Here is a 12,484-nt window from a genome sequence, read left to right on the forward strand (position 1 = left end):
ATGGACTCGTATAATGTTTGGTATGTCGGTAAAAAAGAAAATCGTGTTCGATCGCGGGCCCCCAAGCAGATTTCTAGGGTACTTCAACAAAACTTCTGGTTTTGATACCTCCTGTACTGGTTAAACTCTGTTATCATCTATGATATCTATTGATATTATTGACGTCATAGATAAAAAAAACGTCATTGATTAAAAGAAAGGGAATGTAACAGTATACAGATCAGATTTTAAATACATTACTGTGCTTCTGATGACCAATTTCGAGTAATTGAGTGATACTCTCCCGCCCCTTTTGTCTCTGAAGATAAGATAAGATTTATAGGAATTGAGACGTACTTTTTGCCTTCTCCTTCCAATTCCTCTTGTTAATCTTGAGGTTGTCTTGCCAAGGTCTCTTGAGCTGGTAGGTAGATTTCAGAACCATGTTGGGCTTCTTCTGTTTTCCCTCTTTCTCCTGTCATGGAAATATCAAAGATTGAATTACTTGATGCCGATGACATTTATGATAAAGGAGCACAGTAGAGAGATATACGACATCTAGCAAATATGATCCAGTGTTGTGTCTATCGGCGTTAAGATATGCATTGAAATGAAAGAATTATCTATAAGCCTGTTCACAGATTAGAGTGCGCATGCGCTGCGAGATGCATCGTTGGTAATGTGCCATTTGTTTATCAGCGTTGAAATATGTATTAAAATGGAGGCATTATCTATAAACCTTCCACAGATTAGACTGCGCATGCGCATCGAGATGCATCGTGGGTAATGGGTACAAGGTGAAGACCCCTAACTTGTGAACAGTTCTTGACTTCATCATGCTTGATACATGCCCGGACGCGTACGGCTGTTTATGTCCTCAGACTAGGGTCTTCAACTTCATACTACCAATATTTGATCCCACAGCACATGCGCACTTCAAACCGTGAAAATATGCTTGACGTACCTGGTATATTCTACTGTCTGACGCCCTCCTTTGCTGCTGTTCCTCAGCAAGTTGCTTTGGGGCTAGCGGAGTGAGAATCTTCTCCAACATGTCGCCCATCACTTGGAAAGTCGGGTCAACTATGAAATCTATAAAACCTGGAGAAACATATGACAAGATCAAGTTAAATGCTCTCTGTCTCCTGGTAAAGAAAAATTCTCTCAGATCGTATTCGTTTTGCGGTGGTCTGCGATAGGATACAAAGTTTTGGACGGTGTTATCATAATTGTATTCTTTGCCAGTCCTACAGCACATCCTAAGAGTTTATATAGAAGAAATGTGCTAGTTCTGGCTTTTAAAAAAGAACTTCAAGAAGATGAAATATTGAACACTAGTCTATTTCTTAGGTTTGCAAAGTTACATGTAAGATGAGTGTAAGATGAAATAAAGAAACAAACCTATTTGTGAATCCGCTATCACCGTTGTATTTCTGTCACAGAGCGGTGAGAATGGCAAGCCAAGGGCCTTTTCTTTGTCTCCCTGGTAAAAAAAAATTCGCAATATATTTGTTGAATGAAAATATAAACACAAAACAATGATAAACAATGTTTTCATTGATAAATTCCTGTCACTCTATGATGAACGTATATGGAAAATATATAGCTACGAAGACGCAAACAGACAGATCCTAAACAAAGTCTCCCCTAGAATTAGTAAACAATCAGACCAAACAGAATACCTCCCCTTGAATCAGTATTCTCTTCCATTGACCCCATGACCTGGAGCGTCTGCCAGCTGTCAGCCAAGGTTAGTTGATAAATGGCTAATTCTGCCAAATCTTAACTATCTGTCACGCAATGCTTCCCACCTGTCTGAATAATTCCTCCATGAGTTGTTCTGCCCACCTGGCATCTAGGTGCCAGGTCCAATGACCCCATGCCCGGAGTGTCTCCAAGCTGTCAGCCATATTGATAAATGACTACTTCTACCAACTCTAAACTCTACTTTCTGTCACTCCTGAAAGCCTTCCTACCTGTCTGAAGAATTCCTCCATGAGTTGTTCTGTCCACCTGGCGTGTAGGTGCCAGGGCTTGGCAGGGTGGCCAATATCAGCCGTGTGGAGAAGCAGCGACAGTGCTTTGGACTTGTCAATACTGAGTGAAAAATACAAACAAAAGGATCGTTTTGAACCACCGCTCTAGCTCCTCACTTAGAACAAATAAGCATAGAAGTAACCAATGCCTGATGGTCAGTGTAATGTATCCATGGACACCAACCACATTTTGTCAGTCACTGGTTTCTTTGTCGCGTTTTAATGCAACATTTCCACACACATAAGCAGACTAGAGCTTCGTGAAAAAAAAAAAAAAAAAAAGTGTTCCCCTGATAAATAATAACCCAAAACCAATAGAAAAAGCTTAAGAGCGTAACCATGGTTAATATTGAGAAAATATGTCTAAAGTGCATTTCCCAAGGGCACAACATGAGGTCCTACTAGTGCACCTTAAAGGCAACCTAAGCAATATTAGGGCGCTGAAAGTCACATATTCAAAATCAATTTTTTTCTGATTTCTATCCATAGTAAGTTTAGATAACACTATCCCATCGCATATCAACCATCTTGGAGCAAAAATGTGATGTCGTTGTGTGGTGGGAACTCATTGAAAATCTTAGCAATTGGAGGCCAGCCATCATTTCAAATCTTCCGAACATGCACGATTCTGACCGATAAGTCCCGAACGCTTCCGAAGAAATAATCACGTGGTCATGGCTCAATGTGCTTGGGCATTGTCACGTCACACGGCCGGAAGTTACCGAAAAATTGTTGACAGAAAACGGTTACGGCTGGATTCTGGGCTGATTTTTTGGGGGACCCAATAAATAAAATACTCCTTTTGTGGCTTGCTTCTGTGCTATTTTTAAACGCCCAAAGTATGAAATAATGATGCAGATGTGCTAATATGGGGAAGTAAATGTAACTTTCAACCTCACCAAACAGAATTGCCTTCCCCAGAATATTTCAAATTTTACCCCCTGAAATCGCTTAGGGCACCTTTAAACTTTTAGGTTCTACATGTAAGTCAACAACCCTAACCACAAGACTCCCTTGCATGTGCAGCTCAAACCATGAGCCGCCTTATTCTGGAAACAGACTGTGAACGTTTTTTTTACATCTATGGCTAAGCCCCCACCTCAAGAACATCCACTGACAAGTGTAAGGTTTATATACAAGTTCATGCCCAAAGGCTAATTGCAGGTAACATGGTAGAAGCATAATAAAGGACATACATGTGACAATGAACAGTGCTTGACGATGTTTTAACAAGAGACTACTCAAGTATTAGATTCGCTATATCTAGATAAGATGGGTTTAGCTTCAGCTTCTTTTTTGGAAGCAGTAGGAGGCGAAAAGCCCCACTCTTTTCTACAATTTGTGGGTTCTGCGATTCTAAGAGGAAAGTTGCTCTCTGTTCGTCCGTGAATGTGGGAAAGTTGGGGTGGGTCATGGTTATTTCTTCAAACAATGCGGCTCTTTAGTTAAATGAACATTTGGAAACAAAAGTACACTCTTAGTCTTACCTTTCAGGGCAGGACAAAAGGCTTTTAATCTGTTTGACCTGCTGAAAGTGGAAGGACATGTCCGTAGCCAGCACCATGTCTATCGTTAGAGTCCGCAGAGTTCTGCAACAGAAGGTAAGGTAAATGGTTATTCCCACAGCCTTTTTGAGGCCGCAGGGGCAGTGGGATGTTATCTACTATGTTTAGGGCACGGTCTTGGAAGGTGGAGCCCAACCCTCTCCTTCCACCACGTTTTACCTCTCCAAACGAAGTCAAATATTTCTAACAACTTGGTGGAGTGAGACAAGTCTCGTTAAGTGCTTTCGCAAGGGATTCGATCACAGGACCTCTGGGCCAAACACCTTAACCGCTTCAACAAGATAACGCCACAATATAGAAGGTATGAAAATGTCATATTGTACAATCTAATGTGAATCTTTCACGTACATTAATTTGTACACTAGGGGAAGGCTAAGTTCTTATACAAGCTTGACTTTAAATTTCATGTTACAGTTTCCGGATTTGCCAGTGATTTCAAATATATACATATTCCATCAAAGTCTGTCTGGGATTCTAATCTGATTTTTGCTTGTTGGTTTGAACTTTTGCTTATTCATAAAAAAAAACTACTCAAATCAGCCAGTTGGTCACTTTTCACCGAGGCCATCGTGGAAAAGAATAAGTTAAGTATCAAATAAAATATAGTTGTGTTGTCTCACCGGAAGTCATCATTTGAAAGGTTGCCCAGAATATTGAGGCCGTCGTCCTCCATGAGCCTGAAGGCCGTGCTGATGTGATGGTTCTCCAGCACCGCACGGTCATTGTACAGCAGCGCCATCGGCGACCTTCGGTGGAACAACACCATAACGCTTGTTTTGTAACATAAACTTGTCATAAAAACTCTTTCAACAGTATTATCAACGTTAGATGCTTATCAGCTGTGCAATTTATGAATAAGTATTCATGGGGTGGTATTGTGTTTAGTCTGTCTTTGCTTTTACAGTTACACATATTCTACATTCTAGTCAGGTTCACAGTGGAGTGACAGGACGTGATCAATGGACACATGCGATATCAATGAAACATTTACTTGTGTGATTAGACCTACAATCAAACAACGATCTACAGCAAAACGACGTTATAGTAACTAAGTAATATGTCTTTCATAGCTAATTTCAAAAAGCAATGCTGACAACAAAACGTTTATATCGATGACGAATGGGAATTACTCACTTTGACATGACGTGGAAGCTGTTGGTCTCGCCTGTGTGTTCCACGTCATGTATGGCCGCTGATAGCACAACCGCCAGGATCTCAACATCCGCCAGCCATTGCTGTGTGAAAATACGCATGAAATCTTGTTACCTCCGTGTATGGAAGTTTTGTTTTCACTGTGTTCGTTCGTCCCTCGGATAGGACGTTAAATGGAGGTCCCGTGTTTGGGGAGAGCCACACACCGCGCACGTTAAATAACCCACCACACCTTTCGAAAAAGAGTAGGGGCATGCCCCGGTGTGCGATGGTCCAAACCTTACAGTCTGGTCTGGGTTGACATCTTGAAAAGGTGATAGTTACCTGTTATGTCAATTCTTCCACAAATGTTGTTAAACTAAATTAAAAAAAGAATGTATTTTTGCTTGTGTGTCCGAAATAATTTGAATACTGTAGAGTGGCAGGAAGTGATGGGGAAAGACCACGGACTGACAGGAAGTGGAGGTCGAATTTGAGGTCATAGTGGTGCCCACACAGGCTGGTTTCTACATGCAAGACACTGACAGGAAGTTAGGTCAATAGTCCCAGATAGATCCCAGAATAGTTTATCCCCTTTCCTTTCTTCAATTTCCTGCTATATGCATGTCTGTTGCCTTTAACCTTTAGCGCACTCAAGTAACGGTTTGGCACCCTTGGATACAGAGTTAGGCAGCTGGAGAAGGTTTATTTAGGATCCTGTGGCGAATATGTGTTCAACATAATCAGCAAGAAATTCACAAATAATGAATTAAACAATAAATTCACAAAAACTAGAAATATTTCACGGACGTTTGAGATCTTTGAACTCGTCTTTGTAAGAAAGAAAGAAAAGAGATGGTTGGGTGGTAGGGAGAACTTGCGAAGAAATTGAAATTGCTCCAGAGATATGGAGAACAAATTGCAGGTCAAGGCAGCTGAAAATTGCACACTGGCAATGCACATTGGCGCTAAATCAAAGCGCGAACCGTCGACCGGAAAAGATTGGATATCCCCCTTCTAATTCATCCTACTATAATCTTCCTAATCCGCCAGTACAGAATTGCTACCAAACGTATCATCCAGTTGCCCCGAGAGGAAAATTAAAAGCAGTGTTTTCGATATTACCACAAAATGAGGTCGTCGACCTAGAGCTTGTAATTGTACCCTTTCACAGAAAATAAATCCGTTCCTTTCTTTCCATTGATGAAACAGTTCCCCTTTTCGCCTACACGACGGTTCTTCAATACCCTTCCTGTCAGCGTCCATACCTTATCCATTATTGCTGACATCTCGGCGGTTACGGACGATTTGTTTTTCTGTCCAAGCCGAACGTTACACAGTTCCTTACCGAATCCATTATAACGCACAAGAAGACTATAGGGATCAATTGACTGACCTTTTAGATGGCAAGTAGAGAGGATATCAGTTTATATATCAGCATCCGTAGCACGTTCATACACTCGGCTATTTCTGCACTTAGCTGTTGTGATGATTGAGATACATGTACTGTGGCCAGTTCCATAGTCACAGGAAGTATTTCTAACACTGCTATGAGCATGTTCACGATTTAGAGTGCGTGTGCGTAAGTCAAAGGTGAAGGCCCCTAACTTGTAAACAGTTCTTGTTTAAAGTTTGCTTGATGCATTAATCTCCAAGCAGATCTACACGGTGCCAAAATCGGACGACTTGGAGATTATGATGCATGTCTAGACGTGTTTTATCTAATGTCTCAACTTTGACATGTTACCCATAATGCAACACTCTGCACATGCGCAGTTCAAACCGCCAATAGGCGTGTGGTATGTGACCCATGACCCAGTGTGTGTGTATGTCGTACCACGAGTCCTGTGGAGTACAGCAAGTAATGTGTTGTCTGTGTGACGTTTATGTCTCAGGGACCTTCACCTTTGACATGTTACCCACAATGCATCACTCTGCACATGCGCAGTTCAAACCGCCCATAGAAGTGTGGTATGTGACCCATGACCCAGTGTGTGTGTATGTCGTACCACGAGTCCTGTGGAGTACAGCAGGTAATGTGTTGTCTGTGTGACGTTTATGTCTCAGGGACCTTCACCTTTGACATGTTACCCACAATGCATCACTCTGCACATGCGCAGTTCAAACCGCCCATAGACGTGTGGTATGTGACCCATTACCCAGTGTGTGTTTATGTCGTACCACGAGTCCTGTTAAGTACAGCAGGTAATGTGTTGTCTGTGTGACGTTTATGTCTCAGGGACCTTCACCTTTGACATGTTACCCACAATGCATCACTCTGCACATGCGCAGTTCAAACCGCCCATAGACGTGTGGTATGTGACCCATGACCCAGTGTGTGTTTATGTCGTACCACGAGTCCTGTGGAGTACAGCAGGTAATGTGTTGTCTGTGTGACGTCAGCGGCGTGGAGTTGGTTGTGGTAAGGGTTGTTGTGCTTCCCGTACCCGCTCTCCAACGCGTCCAGGAACTTGAACAACACCCCCGCATTGATCTGAGTGGTGAAAAAAAGAAATATTTCCAGAAAAATCTCAGAGATGAAAATTGTATATATTCTTGCAATTGCAATTAAACTTATACAAGTGATCACCTCTACGTAAGGACGTATAGGATGCAGCATAATTTTCGACTCTTTTACATTATTTATCCAACTTAATACATTTAGCATAGATTTGCAATGATGTTCATTGTCATTTTAACTATTCTATATATCTTAATTGATATGCAAAGCTTTAGCTATTTAAAATTGTAATACAATCTAAATATGAATATAATCTCTAGCTGTCCAGATAGGCCATCGTTATAGATAGATATAGATTGAACATAGCATAATATTTCTACTCCTGTACTTTAGTTAATATCTAACTAAATACATTTAGCCTGGCATGTCAAGCATGAATATCTAATAAAATCCATTGTCATTATAACTATCAGCTACGAACCAGTACATGAATAAGTAAATAAATAAACTATATATCTTGGGACAAGTTCATCGCAACTAACCTTGAACTTGACTAGCAGGTCGTAGGTTTTTAGGACCTCGTATGCGACGTATCTCAGCGCCTGGCTGTTCGATGCTACATTAACCGAAAACACGTCGAAAGACCAGTCGTCAAGATTCTGTGAACAAAGAAAAATATTTCAAATGAAATTTACACATTATTATTCAAATTAGCTCCTGATCTACACAACTAGCATCTCATTTTGTCAGTCGGCCCTTAAGCAAAAAGAATGACGATTCGTCAATCATGTTTGGAGTTATCCTTTCAAAACCTGAAACTGAAACGCCTCTGCAAAAGGAAGCTGCTAGCTTTCGTCACTTTTTTCGCCCAGTACACGAGACATCAAAGCCGAAGGTTCTGATGCTGTACAAAGAAAATAGCCACCAGGGGGCCCAACATCTACATGTAAATATTTCTTCCATATGACCTGACCATGCACATACCAAAGTTCATAACAATCCATCCATAGCTTCCTGAGTTATACCTTATTGGTGAAGGTAGTAATAACAAAATTTAAAAAAATCAAGCATGTGCCATTTTGTTTTAAAACTTAATCTAAATAAGCTACATTCACAAAGTGAAAGCACATTGTCTACATTAGTATATGTAAATAATGTGAACATTTTTTCATAAGAAATTCCACTGGAAGTCTTTACAAGTTGACAAAAAATGAAGTTCTTTGCGACAAACATCTATCGCTAAAATACTGCCATCTACATATATACCCTGTCATGAGTATTGTACCTGTGTAGTGCGAGTTTGACGTCTTTCAGAGGGCACCGGGGTTAATGGGAAATTCTAAGCCTATTGAAACGCCGTGCGTCATTCTTTAGTGAGGAGTCATCGACATTCCTTCCTTCTTCTTAGTATGCAGACTTACGAATGGGTAGGACTTAAGATCTAAGCAAGACCTCTCTGCAAGTAATCTATTAAGACAAGCATTTGGGGTTACTGAACTGTAAATGGGCTAAGTGTGCTGGGTAGAATTTTTGAAGACTTTTGTCTATAATCCTTTTACATGCTCTCCTATTCGTTATGCCCAATCTGATCCCTCTTCTTTTATTAAGAGATACTGTAAATGCAGAAATGTTCGCGATGGTTTTATCTTCGCGGTTTTTGTGGTAAGCTCTTCGCCTCGAACTTAAATCCACCGCGAAATCTTTAGCCCTCATACACCTTGTCTACTATTGTGTCAAACGCGAACTTACAACAACCGCGAACACTCCATTTTCTCCCTACCGTGAAATCAAAACCACGCGAACTTGACTGCATTTACAGTATTTGTCCCTCAATATATTCAGTCGTCTTTCAGTTCATAGCTCCATGAAGGTATCTTCAAGTCCAAATTAGACGGTGTATTAGTCCGTTTCATTTGTTAAAGTGAATGGGCCCGTCGTGAAATTTGAATTGAAAGACGTGTTGGATCATTTATGTCATAGGACCTGCCGTTTCGGTGATGCCAATGGTAAGGCCATTTCTCATTCCAAGGCTGACTCTTCGTTGTGAATAAGATGGAAGAAAATGCTGCAGGTCTCCTATAGCGACACGTGGTTGTAAACCTTATACCTCGTATCTATATGCACCGTCACACGGCAACTAAACCACTGCAATGTGCCGATTATCATGACTACCCATGTGCAAGGCTGGAAGGCTAATGGAGGTCATGGGTTTGAATGTGGAACGGGCCAAATGTTAATCAAAACTTCTGCCTCAATCTTCTTATTCTACCGTACAAGCTTAGGTATAGTAAGTAACTAATGGGTACAGAATATACCTGTTAATAGTGCCAAAGAAAAGGATTATCGACAGGAAAAGTCTCTACGTCAGCCAATCTGAAATTCCCGTAGATACGCCTTGGCCTCTTGCCCTGAGCTTAGTGTCCGCCATCTTGACTTAACCTTATTTGCATATACCAATGAGGTAAATTGACACAAAGTGACGATCTAAACTGCGCATGAGCGAGGTCAATGATGAAGGCCTCTATTAAACTTGATATATTGCCACGATGCGTTACACTGCGCAGTTGAAACTGTGAGCTAGCTCATTTAAATTTCTATTACCATGGCTTTAGAACACCATTAATGAACGGCGAATAAAGTATCTTGTGTGCGCTTCCTTAAGACAAATATCAAGGATACAGACCTTAAGCAAGTTGACCACACCAGGAGGATAGTTGACGCCTGATCCAGACAATTTTCTGCAGAGCCTGTTGGGATAATGGCAATGAAAATACATGTTTTCTTTTTGATTTTGGTCCTCACTGTATTGTATTGTGCTTTATGATAATTAAGACCCTTATTGTACACATATACCCACTGCTTTAGGTACAGCTCACAACACTGTGACAAATACTTTACACATACATAATATATATATTGTCAGTTGATCAAACTAGCACAAGAATCATATTCTACTAAGTTAAGTGAATTCGACTTGTCCTCGATTCTTTGTGATGGTGAAATTGTAAGAACAGCTGTTTTACAAAGGTTTGTTTAAACTCAACAGAAATATGAATTTATTTATTATATTCATAATTAACAAGGGCCTCACCTGTCTACTCTGTTGCACGCTCGGACTGCCTGAACGATAGAGCGAAAACGAGGCTTCTCCGTCCTTGCTCTTGTAGAAACCTGCATCTGTCGCGTGAAGGTCGACGCCAACCAATCACGGACCTCCGTGGGAACTGCATCCGGTTCAACTTCGCTGAGGTCATCCTCGTCTGGAACCAACTTCCTGTCCAGACAGAAATGAAGAAATTCCACAAGACTTTTGATACAAAACCACCTTTATCATATAATTCGATTGTATCTACTAAATCTACCTGTGTAGTTTAAATGTATTAAACGTGGTAAGACAGAAACTGTTTGCAAGTTAGAAGTCTTCACCTTTGACATATCACCCATAATGCATCTCGTTGCGCGAATGCGCATTTAGAACCACGAACTGGCTTATTGCTTTAGAACATTAAGATAATTATGCACACCGACGTTCACTTTATATCGAGGGTAAAAACAGTAGTGATGCAGGTAAGGTACAATTTACTCCTACAACACACCAGCTCACCCTGTAAATTGCTTTAAAAACATAGAAGCGTGTGAACAATTATTGATCACAGTCTGAGATTATTCGATTATACTACACGATTCGAGTGGACTGAGTACATACTCAATATAATGAAGCTGTCGGCTTCAGTGACGTGAGGGCTTCGGTAAGTACAATAAGCCCCCACCCCCCCTTCCTCCAGACGGCCGTAGTTCGCCGAACTTGAAATCGCCAGAGACTCGAGCGTATTTTTCACCTGAAAATCAACCCTATCACATTGGACGGGGCTCGGAGATCTGTGAAGATCGGCGCTTCAACTTCAACTACCCCCAGATGACCCCGCGAGGGGCAAAATAGGAGGGAGGAGGAGGTCCCGGGCTAAGGCGGGCAGGCCTCCAGCCTGGCACGGTAAGACTCGACCGTAGGAACCGTCACAACCGTTCCAGGCAGGGCATTCTACTGGGGAATGGTACGGCGCTGATTTCCAAAAAGCGCACGATGGTCGAAAAACCGCTGCCACTAGCACTGGGTGTTTTGCTGCCGAAAATGCCATTTAGAGCTCGCACTCATCGGTAGATCGATTTTTCTGTAGTGTGACAGAAGCATTAGCGAACGCTGAGTGACCAACTGTTGGCCAGATCACTAAGCGATCACTGAAACATCCGAAAATATGTTTCCGTGAAAAGGGTCCGGCGACGCATAAGCGCTCGTTCAGCGACCGAAACATTCAACGTTAACAAATATTATGGAAATCTACGGAAGACCTTGCAATTGTAGATCACTGAGCGCTCACTGAAAGCTATGACCAATACCTGTAACATATATGGCTGTCACACTTGTGCGCATATCAAGTCCGTAATCGTTATGTATTGACATTATCTTTGGCTTGAAAAATTGTCTTTTGCCTTTTTGTGCTTAGATGACCATGCTGAACAACTGTGGGTCAAAGTAAAAACTTCTTCCCTGCAAACTTTACGCAAAGTTCATCGTGACAGCCGTGAATGGTTGGATAAAGAGATTTTGAGCGCTGAATTTCTTGACATGTAGTTTTCCTTCCACTACGCCAACTTTCTTGGCATGCAGGGAACGCATATCTCTACTGTCGGGCCAAATTTCTGCAATTTCCTCGCTGTGGTGGTCGAAAATCTCAACATAAGCTAACATCGCCATTTGGCGCTGCGTCAAAGTTTTTAGATAAATCCTATCCATATTTCACGAGACAGCTAGAGCGCCGACAGGCAACATTACAAAATTTCTGTAAAGCCTGCTCTCCAAATGCCTCTGGCCGAAGTATTCTGTAGATCTACCTAGCATTTTACTTCCCATTTAGACCTCATTTGCGTCCACGTATTCCTGCATAAATCTCCAAGAAATGTGCGCCTTGGCCGAGACTGTCTCGAAGTTAGATACAAGATGATTGTACGGGATTTAACATAGACGGTCTATGCTTAATACCATGATGATTGGAAGACGCGACGGTAGGCCAATGTAAGGACATTTTATGGGTGGCATCCCGTGCAGATTCCAACTCTAACGCGAGAGCGCAAGATAATAGGCAATAAAAAAAAAAGATGCTTAAATTTCCAAGATAGACACCTACGTTGTAGGGAGAATTGAAGCGACAAAAGACGGTTTCACATACAGTCAATAAGTCTTTTATTCCTGTATCCAAGAAGTGCAGAAAATGATACTAGTGTGGTCGCCTAGTATCACTTACCAACTACACTTA

At 41.5% G+C, this 12,484-nt stretch overlaps 1 protein-coding gene across 3 annotated transcripts in view; it reads right to left on the reverse strand.

The window, feature by feature from the left end:
• Positions 1-12,484, reverse strand: part of LOC136421218 (dual specificity calcium/calmodulin-dependent 3',5'-cyclic nucleotide phosphodiesterase 1A-like) — a 74,916-nt gene that overhangs the window by 5,040 nt on the left and 57,392 nt on the right. For all 3 annotated transcript variants that reach the window (XM_066408407.1, XM_066408405.1, XM_066408408.1), the window contains 11 exons: positions 10,264-10,446; positions 9,856-9,919; positions 7,715-7,831; positions 7,065-7,205; positions 4,715-4,815; positions 4,201-4,326; positions 3,503-3,604; positions 1,956-2,076; positions 1,381-1,462; positions 944-1,080; positions 337-454 (listed from right to left, as the gene is read on the reverse strand). In XM_066408407.1, coding sequence (XP_066264504.1) covers positions 337-454; positions 944-1,080; positions 1,381-1,462; positions 1,956-2,076; positions 3,503-3,604; positions 4,201-4,326; positions 4,715-4,815; positions 7,065-7,205; positions 7,715-7,831; positions 9,856-9,919; positions 10,264-10,446 — 1,292 coding nt within the window. The remainder of the gene's footprint in view (positions 1-336; positions 455-943; positions 1,081-1,380; positions 1,463-1,955; positions 2,077-3,502; positions 3,605-4,200; positions 4,327-4,714; positions 4,816-7,064; positions 7,206-7,714; positions 7,832-9,855; positions 9,920-10,263; positions 10,447-12,484) is intronic.

The sequence above is a fragment of the Branchiostoma lanceolatum genome, chromosome 15 (assembly GCF_035083965.1).
Source record: "Branchiostoma lanceolatum isolate klBraLanc5 chromosome 15, klBraLanc5.hap2, whole genome shotgun sequence".
Taxonomy (NCBI): domain Eukaryota; kingdom Metazoa; phylum Chordata; class Leptocardii; order Amphioxiformes; family Branchiostomatidae; genus Branchiostoma; species Branchiostoma lanceolatum.